At 36.3% G+C, this 18,397-nt stretch overlaps 1 protein-coding gene and 1 long non-coding RNA gene across 12 annotated transcripts in view; both read right to left on the bottom strand.

The window, feature by feature from the left end:
• The window catches only part of LOC146404771 (uncharacterized), a 1,009,186-nt gene that overhangs the window by 404,224 nt on the left and 586,565 nt on the right, over positions 1-18,397 (bottom strand). The window lies entirely within an intron of this gene.
• Positions 1-18,397, bottom strand: part of XPO1 (exportin 1) — a 45,422-nt gene that overhangs the window by 1,721 nt on the left and 25,304 nt on the right. For all 11 annotated transcript variants that reach the window (XM_085019102.1, XM_085019094.1, XM_085019096.1 and 8 more), the window contains 20 exons: positions 16,810-16,871; positions 16,527-16,571; positions 15,206-15,387; positions 14,020-14,068; positions 13,823-13,942; positions 12,312-12,440; positions 11,398-11,556; positions 10,012-10,209; positions 9,043-9,181; positions 8,664-8,845; positions 8,425-8,581; positions 8,172-8,335; positions 7,425-7,559; positions 6,913-7,096; positions 6,490-6,596; positions 3,293-3,487; positions 1,788-1,956; positions 1,004-1,138; positions 759-918; positions 579-675 (listed from right to left, as the gene is read on the bottom strand). In XM_085019102.1, the coding sequence (XP_084875228.1) occupies positions 579-675; positions 759-918; positions 1,004-1,138; positions 1,788-1,956; positions 3,293-3,487; positions 6,490-6,596; positions 6,913-7,096; positions 7,425-7,559; positions 8,172-8,335; positions 8,425-8,581; positions 8,664-8,845; positions 9,043-9,181; positions 10,012-10,209; positions 11,398-11,556; positions 12,312-12,440; positions 13,823-13,942; positions 14,020-14,068; positions 15,206-15,387; positions 16,527-16,541 (2,676 nt within the window). In that variant the 5' untranslated portion in view covers positions 16,542-16,571; positions 16,810-16,871. The remainder of the gene's footprint in view (positions 1-578; positions 676-758; positions 919-1,003; positions 1,139-1,787; positions 1,957-3,292; positions 3,488-6,489; positions 6,597-6,912; positions 7,097-7,424; positions 7,560-8,171; positions 8,336-8,424; positions 8,582-8,663; positions 8,846-9,042; positions 9,182-10,011; positions 10,210-11,397; positions 11,557-12,311; positions 12,441-13,822; positions 13,943-14,019; positions 14,069-15,205; positions 15,388-16,526; positions 16,572-16,809; positions 16,872-18,397) is intronic.

Below are 18,397 nucleotides of genomic sequence, written 5' to 3'. Positions count from 1 at the left end.
GATTTGAAATGTTTGGGGGATCTTTTAGAAGATATAAATGTCTACATTGCAACACTGTGACCGAATCCATAATTTTTTTAAAGGAGTGGAACAGGAGAACGAAACAATGGTAGTTTCTTTGGGATTTTTATACCCGTTGTTAGTAAGGAACAGTACTTATGGGGAACTTTGATAATTAGCAGATAGCCTACTTTTCTTTCTGTAATTACTTTCTAGACCATGTGTATATTTGAAGTCAATTCTAGATACAAAAGGCGTTCCCATCATGCGCAGTGGTTTACAACCCAACTAGGAACCATGAGGTTGCCAGTTTGATCCCTGGCCTTGCTCAGTGGGTTAAGGATCCAGCTGTCGCCGTGAGCTGTGGTGTAGGCTGGAGACACAGCTTGGATCCCGCATTGCTGTGGCTCTGGCGTAAGCCAGCGGCTACAGCTCCAGTTAGACCCCTAGCCTGAGAACCTCCATATGCCATGGGAGCGACCCTAGAAAAGGCAAAAAGACCAAAAAAAAAAAATCTAGATGCAACAATCTAACCATATTTTACTCAATACTTATGCAACAGTAAATAAAATACATACTTTTATTTGTACCAGAAAATCCCTCAGATGTTCCTTGAATGCCGGAATATCCTGATTTAAGCTGAAAAGTCCAGTCACGAAGAGCTTTACTTGAGCACTGCAAGTCAAGATACAATGATTAAATAACTGCTTTAAAAAAAAAAAACTTATAAATTTAAGGTTATTAAAAAGTGTATTTACTCTTGTAGATGAGGGAATGCAGATTTAAGAAGATTAGCCACGTATTCCTGAATAAACATTTGGTTGTTTACTGGATTTCCAGGATTTAATGGTGTACTAATTTTTCCTTCTTCGACCAAATTAAACATATATGCAAGGATAGATGCATGCATTGTCAGACCTGTTGATAGGAAGGACATCATTAACCCCAAACTGCAAAAACAACCAGAACACTTAATGTTTTTATGACTTTAATAAATTCTTACCAGCAGTATGTGAGGTGTCTGTGACAACAGAAAAGATGTGCTGAAGAATATCACAAAAGTAAGTCTGATAGAAACTCTGAGCTGCAGCTTCTTCTTGTGCAACATTTTGTAAGAGTGTAAAAAGGATCTGTAAGCCTAAAATACATACAATGCCAAAATTACTACATAATGACAACATTCATAAAAAGACTTCATCTATTAAACAATTCATTTAAAGCCCATTCTCAGGTCTTTTTTTGGTAATGACTAACATCATCTGTATGTATTATATTGAATCAGTAATGAATGTAATTAAACTAGAATCAATGACTGCTTACTTAAGACTATAAAAGCTAGCCATTACCACCTTTCCGTTGTTTCTGAAGGTTTAGATGCTCCTCTCTACATCCACCCCCAAAGCAGCACAACTGAGTAAGATTTTTCTATTACATAAACCAATTATTATTTAAAAGTAAAACAAACAAATCCCCCTGCTAGAAATAGTTTTCTTGCTTTATTCTTAGCTGACTCTTAGTGCCACAGAGGAAAAGCATATGGGTAAAGGGAAACACTGGTGAGGACATGGATATGTGATGCTCTCCTTGCCTTGAATCTTACGCACATCTCCTCATAACTCAGTTCTGCCAATGGACTCACTCTAGAACAGATGATTTAACTGTTTATAGGACTTATTCCACATGTGTGCAACTGATGCACTCAAACAAGTGAAGTGATACCTACTTATCTACGACTATCTGTAGCTTGGTAGTCAAATACATAAAGAATACTGTTCCCATGTATTTACCTGTATCTGCTACATTCCTCATAGTATGTTTGAAAGCCCATATAATGGAATCCAAAACAAGTTTAAATTGTGCAGGTGGAATAGCCAGGAATGCTGGGAAACAATGAGAATTGACAGCCTGAAGCAGCAAGAAAAAGTTCGTTCTGTGTTCAGGATATTCTTCAAAGTCCTAAAAAGAAGTGGTGGGAACAAAGGAAAGTTTCAATGCCTCAATTATGGAAGGGGAAAAATAAGTCCTAATTCAGTATAAATGTTTGGAGTTTTTAGTGGATCCCATAAGATGTATGGCCTGCTGAAAAAGCAAACCCAAAGACAACAGAATTCACCTCTCAAGTAAGACAAAATTACTATTTATTATACCAATCACTTCCCAAAACAAAGGAATACAAGGTCATTTAATTATAAAGAGAACTCATCAAAAGCCACGTAAGAGGAGTTCCCATTGTGACTCAGCGGTAACAAACCTGAACAGTATCCATGAGGATGCAGGTTCTATCCCTGGCCTTGCCCAGTGGGTAAGGATCTGGCCTTGCTGTGAACTGTGGTGTAGGTCGCAAATGTGGCTCAGATCCAGCCTTGGTGAGCACACAGGCCAGTAGTTGAGCCATAGGGTGGGAACTTGCATATGCCAAGAGTGTGGCCCTTAAAAGACCAAAAAAAAAGCCACCTAAGAACCACGCACATTTTCTAGTAACTTTAACACAATCACTACCAACTTTTTTTTTTCTTTTTAGGGCGAACCTGTGGCATATGGAAATTCCCAGGCTAGGGTTGAATTTGGGCATCTGAGATCTATACCACAGCTTACGGCAACACCAGATCCTTAACCCACTGAGCAAGGCCAGGGATAGAACCCACATCCTCATGGATACTAGTTGGGTTCTTAACCCAACTCAGCCACAATAGCAATTCCATCACTACCAATTTGTGTGTGTGTGTTTGTGTGTGTGTGTGTGTGTGTGTGTGTGTCTTTTTGCCATTTCTAGGGCCGCTCCCGCGGCATATGGAGGTTCCCAGGCTAGGGGTCGAATCAGAGCTGTAGCCGCCAGCCTACACCAGAGCCACAGCTACGCAGGATCCGAGCCAAGTCTGCGACCTACACCACAGCTCACAGCAACGCCAGATCGTTAACCCACTGAGCAAGGGCAGGGACCGAACCCGCAACCTCATGGTTCCTAGTCAGATTTGTTAACTACTGCGCCACGACGGGAACTCCCACTACCAATTTTAATGACCTTGAGACCACTGTACAGATTAGAAAATTGTTACCTACTGCATAAAGGTATAGACTTACATGTACCTTTTCTTCCTCTTGGTTAATACATTTCCCCATTCTTTATAAGGATATACTATACTTATAAAAACTAAAAATGTAAACCCGCCTGTTTATTTCAACAAATACAACTAAAGCCAATTTTTCAATAAATGCAAGTTGCTATTTGAACAATCTCAAATGTACCTTGCTATTATAATTTCTTGTACATTAAAAAATGCAGATCACATACCTTATTTATCATATTCAATGTGCATTCAAAAACAGCATCAAATATTTGAGGTATTTCAGCTGTTATATGTCCTCCTAACTTGTTGACAATAATAGCCATAGTACTGAGCACTTCTGGTTCTCTAGCAGCTGGGACATTTCTCTGATAATCAATGAGAACGGCATCCAACAGAGGAGGAACAAAATTTTCAGCTACCTGTTAAAAAAAGGAAAAACAAAACAAAAAATTTTCAACATTAATTTAGGCACTTGTTAACTCATTAAGTAGCTAAGTCAATATCTCTAATTTAGGTTGAGTATCTGCTGAAAACTGCTAACTCCTATACTTTAAGTTTAATGTATTAAAATTTTCTACCAAGAGATCATGATAGTCTGAGGGGGCCATAGACAATGTAGTTTAAATCTGTTAATTATTAAAGGAAACTGAGGCCTCAAATCAAGTGACTAGCTCTAATGCAGCAGGACCAGGATTCTAAGGTACTGTGTATGAGGGATGGTTAACTTCAAAGTAGAGACCCACCACTTACTCTCAATAAAGTCTTATTAAGGCGTAACTTTCATGTTTTTAATAGGTTCTCCATTAAGATGTTTAACAATAAATACAACCAATGTTTCCTTTAAAGATTACTGGTTAGTAGTGTCCCACTATGCAAAACAGGTCTAGTAAGATTTTTAACAAGCAAAAAATTATTGTCCTTTTACCCATTTGGTTTTTTTTAAAACTAGTTCTTACTTATTTTTCTTGATCTTCAAGTCTGAGACATGCTTAATGTACAGCACTGTATAACTTTACTTACAATTTTCTTATATAATACACAGCAATGTTAGTTCTATTTTTTTTTTTAAAGTGCTGCACTGCAGCATATGGTAGTTTCCAGACCAGAGGTCGAACTGGAGCTACAGCTGCCAGCCTACACCACAGCCACAGCAAAGGAGGGGCTGAACCGAGTCTGCCACCTACATACACCACAACTCATGGCAATGCCAGATGCTTAACCCACTGAGCGGGGCCAGGGACTGAACCCCCATCGTCATGGGTACTAATCAGGTTTGCTAACACTGGGCCACAAGAGAACTCCTCAGCAATGTTAGTTTTACTTATCGTTTTTGTATATCACATCCTTAGTTCTTATTTATATTAAAACTGAAAGTTTCATCTTTTGACTACCTTCATTCAATTCTCCCTATCCCATCCCTCTCCTCTGGTAACCACAAATCTGATCTCTTTTTCTGAATTTGTTGTATGTTTGTTGCTAATGTTAACTCCTGTTACACAGCATAGTGATTTGAAACATCTCATATCTGTGACTCATTTATTTTGTAATTAGAGGTTTGAACTTTTTTTTAAAGTTTTGTGGGTTTTTTTTTTTTTTTTGTCTTTTTAGAGCTGCACCCTAAGAGGTTCCCAGGCTAAGGGTCCAATGAGAGCTGTAGCTGCCAGCCTATGCCAGAGCCACAGCAACGTGGGATCTGAGCCAAGTCTGCGACCTACACCACAGGTCACAGCAACACCAAATCCTTAACGCAGTGAGCGAGGCCAGGGATCGAACCCACAATCTCATGCTTCCTAGTCGAACTGTTTCTACTGCACCACGACGTGAACTCCAGAAGTTTGTACTTCATAATCTACCTCACCTATTTCTTTCCTCCTCTACCCTCAAGTATCTGAAATTATTTTCCTGTAAACTGGCTCTTTTAATTCAGTCTCAAAACTCAAATCTTAGTTGTAAAATAATACCTTTCTTGTTATTAACACTAATACTTCTGAAATTACTGCCCAAATTTTTATAAATTATGAACTTCTCAATCCCTTCAGTTCATCCTATTTTTTATTTTCCAATTTTTTTTTGTCTTTTGTCATTTTAGGGCTGCACTTTCGGCACATGGACATTCCCAGGCTAGGGGTCTAATCGGAGCTACAGCTACCAGCCTACGTCAGGGCCACCGCAATGCCAGATCTGAGCCGCCTCTGTGACCACATCACATCTCACGGCAACGCCAGATCCTTAACCCACTGCGTGAAGCCAGGGATCAAACCTGGTTCCTAGCTGGATTCCTTAACCACTGAGCCATGACAGTAACCCCTACTTTCCAATTTTAAGTTAAGTTCTAATCTCATAATGCACCTTTAAAACCTTTTGGTATTTAAGGTTGATACCTTAAGAATTTCCTAAAAATTTTCCCTATAAATAGGAACAATATTGAAATCCCAAAATTATGAAATAAATGGCATACTTATCAATAGTATTTCCACACAAAAGTGATAAACAGAATAAAATTTTTGTAATGTTCAATGGATCAAGAGAATGTAAGATGGAACAACAGAACAGGAGTTTCTGCTGTGGCACAATGGGTTCAGCAGCGTGTCTGTTAGCGCCAGGATGCAGGTTTGATCCCTGGCTCCACACAGTGGGTTAAAGGATCCAGCATTGCCACACCTGTGCCACAGGTCACAACTGTGGCTCGGATCTGATACCTGGCCCAGGAATCCCATATGCCACAAGGTGCTCAAAAAACCCCATAAATCACATTTCCACCTAGCTGAGACATATGGAACTAGTTTAGTTTCTGAAAACCATTTAAGACTAACAGGAATAAGAGAGCAAAAGAGACTTTGAAACCTTTAACTGGTTGATTATCCCCACTTAAGAAGCAAACTAATGACAGCTTTGCAAATTGCTCTCAAAATTAAGAGGAAAACAAAAAATTTCACCTGAACTCCATCTATGGAAAAATAAAAACAACTCAGCTATCTTGTTACATCACCACCCCTTACCCCCACTAACAGCAATTTCTCTGGGAAGATGGTATTTTTGCTATTTTTTCCCTTCTGTCTTTTTAGGGCTGTACCCGTGGCATATGGAAGTTCCTGGGCTAGAGGTCTAACTGGAGCTGTAGCTGAACCCATACCACAACATGCAGGAACATGGGATCCTTTAACCCACTGAGCAAGGAAGGCCAAGGATTGAACCCCCATCCTCAAGGATACTAGTTGGATTCTAATCCATGGAGCCACAGTAGGAACTCCCCATCTTGCTACTTTAATGTACTTAGACTCCAATAAAATAAAATGTTATAAAATAATCCTAAATAAAAACATCGAAATTACCTTTAAAATAGTTAAATGCATACAGAGATATATGCACATTCCAGAGAATGCAGCGTTAACTTTACAAACAAAAGGCCCATCTCACTTACCATCTGTGGATCATTGGACCGGCTCACCCAACCAGATATTAACTTTAAAGTTTCCCTTTTTACTGTTCGCATACTTCTAATCAATGGTTGCTTTGTAACCATCTCACCTAAAAAACATAATCAAGTGGAATCCAACTTGACAACTAAAATTCTATATTGGCAGTTACGTACTTCAGATATTAATTCTCATTTACTATTAGAAAACAAAGACAAGAGTACAAAGATAGGTATCCTGGGAAAATAAACTAAGATTAATTTTTTAAGTGAAAGGGGTATGTGACTGGTTATAAACAACTGCCTAAAAACATGGGAGGGATTAATTAAAATCTGTGAGAAGTGCTGAATGCTTATGCTAAGGCAATGAATATGAATATACAACTGACTTGTTACTCTATCACTCCGTAAGAATTCAGAGTCCTTTACCATTAGCCTGGATAGCTGCAGAAATATTTTCACTGAGGCACTTGTATACATTAAGCATATCTAAATAAATTCTCCCAAGCTGAATCACAAAGGGGTGTCCAACCGCTTTGCAGGCTCTCACATTTGTTTTCAATATGCTACCAAGTTGCTTGACTGTTTCAGGATCTTTAAGTATGTCCACATTCTGTGAAGGACAAAAAAACAACTCCACTTACCACGTGAAAATTATCTTTGTAGCTAAAGCAAAAAACATTACCTGCCTTATTCCAAACCATCATCACATTTATAACCTTAAACGGTGAAACGAATGTAAGACTTTATCACTAAGAATAGACCCTTAATTTTCCATCAAAACAGAGTAAAAATACATTACAATTTTTTCAATGTGCAAAAAACATGTAAAAGAAGTTATGGATCAGATACAGAGATGTCAAAGGTACTAAATTTACTACTTTGTAAATAATCTTTTATTAAATTCCATAACAACTTTTAAAACAAGTCATAAAACTTACTTTGGTTGCTTGCTGGATTATGCTATCCCAAACTTGATTAGGAAGTAGCATGTATTTTTCTATCAAATGTTCTTGTACTGTTTGGTCTGTCTGTGCACCAATCATGTACCCCACAGCTTCATAAAATGTATGGACCTATGTTAAAAGGCAGACAGTTTACTTTCATGCATCTAATAAGGAAGGCCACAAACATACTATATATGTGTGTATGTATATATATATATATATATATATATATATATACACACACATACACACAAAAAATATGTATTTAATAAACTTTTTGTTACAGTGTCAGAAATAATTTATATTAAGTAAAAAGCAGCCCAACAAACTTTTGGTTGAACTTCTGTCTCAATATAAAAACCAGAGATACTTGAAAACTGAATCTAATAACGGCTTTCCTTCTACTCCTACTAATGAATTCTCATAAAAACAGTAGTTACTGGAGTTTCCATCGTGGCTCAACGGAAACGAGCCTGACTAGCATTCAGGAGGACCGAGGATCAATTCTCGGCCCTGCTCAGTCTGTTAAGGATCTGGCGCTGCAGTGAGCTGTAGTGTAGGTTGCAGACGCAGCTCACATCTGGCGTTGCTGTGGCTGTGGCTTAGACTGGCAGCTATAGCTCCAATTCACCTCTCGCTGGGAACCTCCATATGCCATGGGTTCAGCCCTAAAAAGACAAAAACAAAACAAACAAAATATTAGTTACTTTCCAGGAAAAATATGCTTTGTGCTTCACATACCTGTTGCGGCTGAAGATCACAAATTATAGTGTTAATGTTGTTCAAAATCTCATCAATAAATGGCATTACTTCTCCAACCTGAACCTGAACAAAATGCCTGCGGCATTTCTGAGCTATTTTAATGAAAGTATCACAAGCCATGTCCTGGACTCCATCATGGGTCTCTAACAAAACAAGAACAATTACCAAAATTTTTTTCAAAAAAATTGTTTTATTCAGCAAAAATAAATAGAATATATTAAATAAGATTTACCATGCATGAATTCAAAAAGCTTGTTAACTACTGTCTTCAAAAATTTCCAGTGAGCTCTTAAAAATCGTGGATATTGACCTACTATATACATGATATTTGATGCAATAATAGCTTTATTATCTTTGCCTCTTTTCTGTTCACATAATCCTAATAGATCCTGTAAAATAAGACAAAGTCCAGTCATTTGTAACAAAGCACACTTATCTAATGGTTCCAGTACACACACTCCTCTTGCCTACCTTTATAACAGTGACAAGAAATCGTTTTTCATCCTCTTCATGCATTGCTCCACTAATGGAGCCTATTGCCCAACACAATGTATTCAAATTTTTCCATGACCACTCTGTACCATTCACTTGATTGTGAAGCTTCTCAGTCATTATTCTTTCTGTATCTGCATAATCCAGATGAGTAAGATAAACTACAAGAAAGCAAAAAAGTTATAGAAGCTTCAAAACTCAAAACCTGATGAGCAAAAAGATTTTTACTAATTGCACACAAATATGATGGCTATTAATAGATTTAGAACCTAAGCATGCCATACTTCCTAAAAAGTATTTCCATCCCAGAACAGAATTACAAAGATAAAGATTTAATTAACAGCATTTATTAACTTACCTAATGTTTCTCTCATATTCTTATATAAATTTATGGAATCTGTATCCTTCATGAATTCTCTTACAACTTCTCCCTGATCATTTTCTACAACCAATACTTCCTCTGGCTTAGCCATTCGACTAACCATCAATAAACGGACCTGTTTAACAATATACAAGAAAAAAAACCTGTTAGATCTCTGAAAACAGCTACATAAATAATTCCTACTATGGCACAGTGGGTTAAAAATCTGACCGTAGGAGTTCTCGTAGTGGCTCAGTGGTTACAAACCTGACTAGTATCCATGAAGACACAGGTTTGATCCCTGGCCTTAATCAGTGGGTTAATGATCCAATGCTGCTGTAAGCTGTGGTGTGAATCATAGATGTGGCTCAGATCCAGCGCTGCTGTGGCTGGCAGCTACAGCTCTAATTCAATCCCTAGCCTGGGAACCTCCATCTTCCATATACAATGGGTGTGGCCCTAAGAAGCTAAATAAATAAATAAATAAATCTGACCACAGTGGCTCAGGTTCAAACCCTGGCCCGGGGCAGTGGGTTGAAGGGTCTGGAAGGGCCTGGTGTTGCCACAGGTGCTGCGTAGGTCACAGTTATAGCTTGTATTTCATGCTTGGCCGGGGACTTCTGGCTTGGGAACTTCCGTATGGTTTGGGTACAGCCATAAAACAAAACAATACAGAAACCCAGACTCATCAAATGTAGCCCCCACTCCCTGAAAAACAATTAACACCAACATACCAAACAAAACTATTCCCACAATATTAAAATACAACCATACTTAAAATGTAATTCTACAATGACTTTCAGTCTTTATTTATCATGGATAAAAATTAAGTTTTGTGTTTCATTTGCATTGCCAGTACTCACAAGTGGTGCTTGGATAGACTTAGCCAAAAAATTAAAGTCAGTATTTGCATTTAAGTCCTTGAAAATCACAGGAAGCACACTCGAAAACATATTTTATTGTTACCTTGGATAATACAGGCAAATACAGTTGTCTTCTGGGAGGAACATCAAAATGTTGACTTCCAGATAGCAATGGAGAGGCAGATGTTGAGAATGGGCTCTCTCTATAGAGTTCAGCTGCCAGATGATTCCAGTACTCAAGACAAATCTTAAAGATTTCAGTTTCCTCTACTTCAGACACCAATAACATATAATGAAGGGCCTACACAGAACAAAACCATTAAAACAAACCTTTATTAACCAATATCAAACTGCTTTCCACTTGCTATGTTAAAATAAAATTCATGCTGTGGAGTTTCCATTGAGCCTCAGCAGTAACGAACCTGACTAGTACCCATGAGGACACAGGTTTGATCCTTGGCCTCACTAAGTGGGTTAAAAGATCTGGTATTGTACAGTGTAGGTCACAGAGTAGGCTCAGTTCTGGCGTGGCAATGGCTGTGGCTGACAGCTGCAACTGTGACTGGATCCCTAGCCTGGTAACTTCCATTTGATGCAGGTATGGCCCTAAAAAGACAAAAATAATAAAGTTGTATTTTGTACAGCTTCGAGTTTCATTATTCATCAGACAGCATAAATTACCCAGGAGTAAATTATGCTTTCTTCTGACATGTCCTAGAATACTTCAAGAACCTTATATATTGTAAAAAAAGTATGAATATTAGAAAACATTTGGTATAGATAAAAAGGCATGTTCTGGAATTCCCACTATGGGTTGGATTCAATTCCTGGCCTAGGAACTTTCATATGCTGCTGGTGCACCCCCACCCCCAAAAGAAAGAAAGATAGAAAAAGGTGAAATACTGGTGGTACATGCTATGACATGCTAATTGAAAGAAACCAGTAACAAAAGACCATATATTAGGATTTCATTTATATGAAAGGTTCAGAATAGGTAATCTACTGAGACCTAAAGAAAACGAGTAGTTGCTAGGGACTTGAAGGAGAACAAAATGAGGGAGGGACTATTTCAATGGATATATCACCCTTTGTCAATGATGAAAATGTTCTGGAATAAATATGGTTGATAACACTGTGAATATACTAAATGACACTGAATCACACAATTTTAAATGGATAGTTTTATGATATGTGAATTACACCATAATTTTAAAATGTCTTTAGACTTTTCATCTTAGAAACGACACATCTGCACACCTTTAAGGAATTTAATTTTCATTATAGATTATTGATTTGGCATTAAACACCACAAAATCAGGAAACTAAGTTTTTAACTATAATTCAGAATTGGCAACATGTACTTATAATGCACAAACAAGTAATAGGTAAGAAGATACGTCAAAAGACACATGAAGTTTAGAAGAAAGGCATGCTTTTAAGTGTTAATTATGCACAGATTTTCACAAGCCAAAAGCTTCACAGAGCCTACCTCCATGAGTGTTTCCCTGAGATTTAATCTTTTTTCTATAAGTTGACCGTGTTCTTTAAGAAAGGTACAGAGAAACAAACTGAGATTTTGAATAAAGTTCTGTTCATCATCCTTTCCATTTGAGTATGCAAGCCGAATATTGGTATTTAAAGGAAGCATCTGTAAGTTTAAATATGGATCATAAGCCTTCATGTTAAAAACAACAACAAAGACACCGCATTTAAGCTGTAAGATTCCATCTCCTCTCACTACACATAGGGAATTAAATGGTTTAATTTAATTGGTGTATTATACCCATTTTGGTACCCTTTGTCCTAGCTTTTCGGTTTTTTTGATGTTGCAAAGATTTCCTCAAACATTATCCTTTTGAGTTTTGCCTGTATCAGTTATCCCACATTTGTGTTATTAAGAATTCAGATTATAAACATACGCAATATTCTGATTAACCTTCTAGATAATTTCACATATACCTAGTCAAACTGAGATTGAATCCCTTCATTTAAGAGATGTAGTATGGTCAGGAGTTCCCACTGTGGCGCAGCAGAAACAAATCCAACTAGGAACCATGAGGTCGGAAGGTTTGATCCCTGACCTCACTCAGTGGGTTATGGACCTCGTGTTGCCGTGAGCTGTGGTGTAGGTTGCAGACACAGCTCGGATCCTGCGTTGCTGTAGCTATTGCTATGGCAGGCAGCTGTAGCTTCAACTGGTACCCTAGCCTGAGAAAATCCACATGCTGCGGCCCTAAAAAAGAAAAAAAAAAAAAAAAAAAAAAAAATCTAGCTTACCCTTCCATAATAAATATTCATTCCCATTACAGCTGATCTGTTTACAGTTATGTTGTGATGAAAGGTGATGTGGGTTCATTTCTAACCCAACTTTTTCTAAGGCCGTTTTCAAGAGTGTTGCATTACCTGTTTTAGCTGCATCATTGTCAGTGTAAATAGTGTTACAAACTGTTCCTCATACTGGCTTACGCTCACACCAGCAATCTCCGTGAGGCACTTCAGAGAGACATTTCGAAACATTGGAACATTCAGGAACTATTAAAAAAAAAAAAAAAAAAAAAAGCCCAGGGGGAGGGCGCATAAAATTAAATAGTCTCAAGCACTTGAAATTAACAATTAAAAGAAATAATAAAAGATTTAAAGATCAGAAAACTAAACAAAAAAAAATCATAAATAGATGATAAGGGTTTTGGTACGTATCTTTTACACAAATTTCCTTATTCACCCAACTGACAGTAAATGCTTTAGGAGCAAACTGTGCTTTCTTTTGATGTGTCCTTAGGTATCTGAAAAGCCCAAAGTTGCTTAGAAACTTTCCCCAAGTGATCTACTATAATACACTTAAGGACATCATGTTTTCTGCGTAATCTTAAAAAATTATGATTGTTTAGAATTTAGGAGATGAGCCATATATATACCTAGGATTAGTGAAGGTGTGAGAAAAACTAGTTTTTACATTTTATTGTTGAGAAGGTGTATTTATTGAATTGAGAAGTACCTAAATGTCTGACCTTACCTGCAGTACTGTAGACAATAGCAAACAATTTTAAATAAATTGTAGCAATAAAATGGTGGCTTCAATATATTAAATTCATATTAGAATAGAATATGACCGTATCATGCCCTGAGAGTTACAAAGCCCCAAATTTAAGTTATAATAGTCTGCTTTTGTAAGGTCTTGGTTAAATACATAATTTATTCATCATATCTGATAAGAAAACACCTGAAAATATAACAGGTTAGTAATTGATTGTCTCTGGATGAATGATTATATAAGATTTTTACATATAAGCATTAAATACTACTACTTTAAAATTATCAGAAAAAAATACATTTTCCATTTCATAGAAATATCCCTTAGCTTACCTCACTGTGACATATATAATCAACTAAAATAAAGGCAAACTAAATTCATTATTAGTTGTTCACATGGAGAGTGCGCATGGTACAGGTGGCAGAATCCTGAGATTTTGACACTTTTAAAAAATGACTAGGAGTTCCCGTCGTGGCGCAGTGGTTAACGAATCCGACTAGGAACCATGAGGTTGCGGGTTCAGTCCCTGCCCTTGCTCAGTGGGTTGACGATCCGGCGTTGCGGTGAGCTGTGGTGTAGGTTGCAGACGTGGCTCGGATCCCGCGTTGCTGTGGCTCTGGCGTGGGCTGGTGGCTGCAGCTCCGATTCAACCCCTAGCCTGGGAACCTCTATATGCTGCGGGAGCGGCCCAAGAAATAGCAACAACAACAAAAGACAAAAAAAAGACCAAAAAAAAAAAAAGACTAGCTGAAATTATAGAAAATTTCCTCATTTTAGAAACAACATTGATTATGGCTAGGAATGTAGAACGGTTTTTCTATATAAAATAAGAAAATACACACAACTATCTAGTAAAAAATGTAACTGAAATATACCACCATACCTTATAAATTAATGTGCTGATTAACTTGGTCTCAAAAATATATCCAAGTGGAATCCAGTTAAGAAATCTGAGCAATGTTTCCAAAGTTGCATGTACAAGTGGAGCATTTTGGGAATTTTCCTACAATAAAAATACGCTTGTAAATCATGTTCTCATGTATGATCATTATTTTTAAAAATGAAATTAAAAGCACTTACCATCACAAACTGACACAGCTGAAAAATTTGTGAGAATTCATTGCACATGCTAAAAAATAAAAGTGATCCATTTAGAAGACACATAGAAATAAAAATACTGTGATTACTTACATACTAACATAATTGGCAGCCTGGACATTAAAAAATTTAATTACTTCTATTTACAAAGTTATTAAAACTATGTTTGTAATATCACTCTTAAGACTCACCTAAAGAGCATTAATTTTGTGGGTTTTTTTTTTTTTTTTTTTTTTTTTAGGTATGGGTTTTTTTTGTCATCCTTATTCCATCTGAGTAATTTCAATCAATTCAGTCTTTTAAATCAAGATAGGAGACAGAAAATTCTCCGAAATAAGGAGTGGTGTTAGATAGATATACCCCAATCCTAAAATGTATCTATACATCAAATCAAAGGAAAAAATTCTAAATTCTGAAGCTAGTTTCAATACATAAAGATAATACTTCTGTTCCTTAATGACTAAACACATTTTATTACTATGTTGAAGAAAATAAAATTTGACATGTTCCTAGCGTTAACTATTGGGGAAGTGACAAAATGCAGAACAGAAAGATTCACTAGACATTTGGACACACGTAAATTCCTTGGACCTTAATTAACTAGACACCTTATAAAACAGATTACGAAAAGGTTCTTGGGAAGTCTTACCCTATACTATACCCCTTCCACGTGACATGTATAATGCTAATTTGCTGTAATACCACATATACTTTTTAGGCCTTCATATTTAGAGTATTAGACCACTCCTTTACCTTTTTTTTTTTTCTTTTTTTTTCTGTCTCTTTAGGGCCATACTCACCGCATATGGAGGTTCCCAGGCTAGGGGTCGAATTGGAGCTGTAGCTGCCTGCCTACACCACAGCCATAGCAGCTCCAGATTCAAGCCATGCCTGCAACCTACACCACAGCTCCTGGCAATGCCAGAAACCCAACTCGAGTGAGGCCAGGGATTGAACCTGTGTCCTCCTCATAGATACTAGTCAGATTCGTTTCTGCTGAGCCGAGACAGGAACTTCCTCACTTTACCACTATTTAAATTATTACTCAAGAAGAACTAGAAATGTGCTAGTTTTCAACAATCATAGTTTCATAAAAATTTTTAATCTACATCCGAATGCCTTGGAATTGTTAGAAAAATTACTTTAAAATTCTAAAACAAGTACTTGCCTGTCTTTTAAATGCTTAGCTTTCACTTGGGTTATCTGTCCACTAGAGAAATCAAATACTTCTTCACTCAAGAGTTTCAGAATCACCATATTATTCTGACAGAGACTTTCACTGGTCCTACTTGCTCCAACAATGTCACTGATAAAAGTTGGCCAGTGTTTTGGCCATTCTTGTTTCAATATCTAAAATAAGATAGGAAAAGTTAATTTCATTTTTCAATGGCAAATAAGACAAACTTCATAGACACTGTGATACCAGAAGCTGGAGCAAATACCAACCATCTTTGATTTTCTCCCCTCTCCTACAGTAAGACAGGAAATGTGCTACTCTCCATATAATACACTGAGTAGAAAGTACAACACTGATAAAGTTCTTTGTCTCAAAAGCCCCATTCCTCCTCTCAATTATCCTGACTGCTCTAATCTGGCTCTAATGTATATCTGTCAGACATGTGCAAATTATCCTAGGAGACTCAAAGATCAAACTCTATGTGATAAAAAAGGTGATGGGCAGGGAAATATAGTAGGGTTTGGATATATAAACTCTGAAGAAAAGCAGCATTCCCAATGGGGACAGAATCATCTTTGACCAAAGGCTTAATAGATTTTAAGGTCTGTACTGCTTATTTTGTAAACTAGGGATTTCCAATCCAGATATTCTATAATAGTACCTGTTACTAAGAGGTAAGCAAATTAACCTCTTCGTACTCTTTCTTTTCCCAGTACGACAGGTTTACAACAAAAAGTCCTCAGTATAAAAGCCAGCAGAACTTAGTAACTTAGTAAAAATCCAAGTGTTGGGGAAAACCCAATGTTCCTATAACTTATTTTACAGAAAATTCTATCTTTCTCATATATCAATTAATGTTCTCAGAACTTTTTGAACATATTTTGAAAGATACGTAAATATAAAATTCCTAAAGTTAAACATATAGAAAGGTTTTTTTAAAAATGCCAAATATAGAGATCAATTAAAGGGATGCTTGGATTCAAAGGAAATTTTAAATAAGCTTGAGACTGCTGACATGGAAAAGAAACATCCAATTTGAGACACATGAGAACTTTTTTTAACCAGTCCAATACATATTGGAGCCAAATAAGTCAAAGGTTTATTGTACTTGGGGTTTCTTACACAGAACAGTACCAAATTTAAATGCCAGACAGTAAGATAACCATTGTAGTTATTGTGTACATGACTATCACTACTCTGGCAGGATCGGAGTTATTCAATACGGTAAGTTAGAATCTTTTGTTCAACTAATCTGCCTAACTGAAACATTTTAATTCTCCTCAGGGAAACAGTGTACCAAGTAAAAACTTACCTGAACAAGAATCATATTTAATTTCCCGATATATACCTTTTCCTTCTAAGAAAAGAAAAAAGATAGATTAGATGAGGACCTACAACAGATAACAATAACAACAAATGTAGGCAATCCCCCTCACCCTCTGCTGAGAGAAAAAAAAATGACTGCAGATCTACTGAAAATGATTATGCATACATACATGTGTGTCTGTATGTCTGTGACAGAAGCAAGTTTAAATTAAAGATCCAATGTTTAAATGATTTTACACTGTGGCAATAATCTCCAAAAAAGCTCTTACCTCTACACAAGTTGGGTCAGATGACGTCTTGATAATGAGGCCAACAACATATTTTTTTATTCCTATCAAAAAAAATTATTCAACACTTTTACAGCATGCTAATAAATCTTCAGGAACCAAAAGAACTGCGGGTTGGGAGGGCAGAATAAAATCCCATCACCAATTACGGCATTTTTGAAAAATGCCAATTAGTTTAGTGTACCACTCCTTTAAATTTTAATTTTTGTTAAGTTTAACAATTACAAATTATTGTCTTCTATGACTCTTTAGTGCTAGATAGTCAAGAACACTACGCTGTGATTTTTTAATTTAAGAAAAAAAAAGAAGCCACAGGGACTAATGTGTTCATTTAAGTAAATATATACATTTTTCTTGTGGGTTACAACTACAAAACCCCTGAAGATACATAAAACTTTGTGAGCACTGAAAGAAGTTTACATAAAGCTTTTGTAAAACACTGTACAGTATAATGTACTTTAGTTAAAAATACTTTAATAGTATAAACTACCTTTTAAACAGTTAAGACTTCATGCCTTTGATTTTAATTTGTATCTTTCAGAATGTACTGAGCATATACTACAAGTCCCTTTAAAATTTAATTTCTTGTGGTACACTTGTACTAACATACCCTAAGGGTCTGAAGTAGGATTCCCTAATCCAACAAATTAATTATAGTAACAATAAAAAATAAAGACTACTCTCACATTTAATAATTTAGGCTTTGCCATCAAAATCAATTGATTTTGAAGATTTCAAATTTTCAGAGCTATATAAACTTTGGAAATACAGATAAGAGTTTCTGAAACTGGATATCCCAAGTCTCATCCAACAAATCTACAACACTGGACTCAGTATCCACTGAAAAAGAAATATGCTAAGGACACTAAGAATTAGAAGGAAATAGAGTCAACTTGAGGGCAACAAAACACATATTTGACTGTAATCTTTATGAGCTGAAGTACTCAATTCACACTTTCAATCTATGGCTCCTTTTCACTGGTACATAAAAATAATCACTATTAATTATGGTGAAACTGTACATTTCCTATTTAACGTCCCAAATTAAAAAAAAAAAAAACTTTTAGTATTAATTACAAAAAGTTTCCTAATTGCAGAATAATTTAATGCAACAGAGTCATATAATAAGCGTTATTTATCAACTGAAAATGTAATGTTATGTATTAACAATATGCACAACATAAGAATCGTTTAAAAGAAACTACCTGTCAGGTGCCAAAAATTTAACTGTTATATACAAACACATACAACCCAGTGAAAACTAGTTATTGCTATTTTTAAAGATCTACATTAGCCAAAGACCATGGAACTAATTGCTAAAGATTCATGAATGAATGGTGAAACAAATGGGCAAAACTTTCAGAAGAAATGCATTATCTGCATAGTCTTAAATTATCTTCCCAAAATATTTATCACAAAGTGAAAAATAGTAATTTTGTAAATGGAAAAGTAGCTAGCACCAACCTAACTAATAAAGGTCAATAATAAATGAATAATTAAACACATTGACATCATATACCCTGGTTTGGTGGACTGAGGACACACCTGTGTGGTATTCCTGTCCCAAAAT

The sequence above is a fragment of the Sus scrofa genome, chromosome 3 (genome assembly GCF_054392235.1).
Source record: "Sus scrofa isolate SSC_HxYL_T2T_F1_AM1 chromosome 3, Sscrofa_HxYL_maternal_Yorkshire_Landrace_v2.0, whole genome shotgun sequence".
NCBI classification, from domain to species: domain Eukaryota; kingdom Metazoa; phylum Chordata; class Mammalia; order Artiodactyla; family Suidae; genus Sus; species Sus scrofa.
This window is presented reverse-complemented; position numbering and strand designations above follow the sequence as displayed.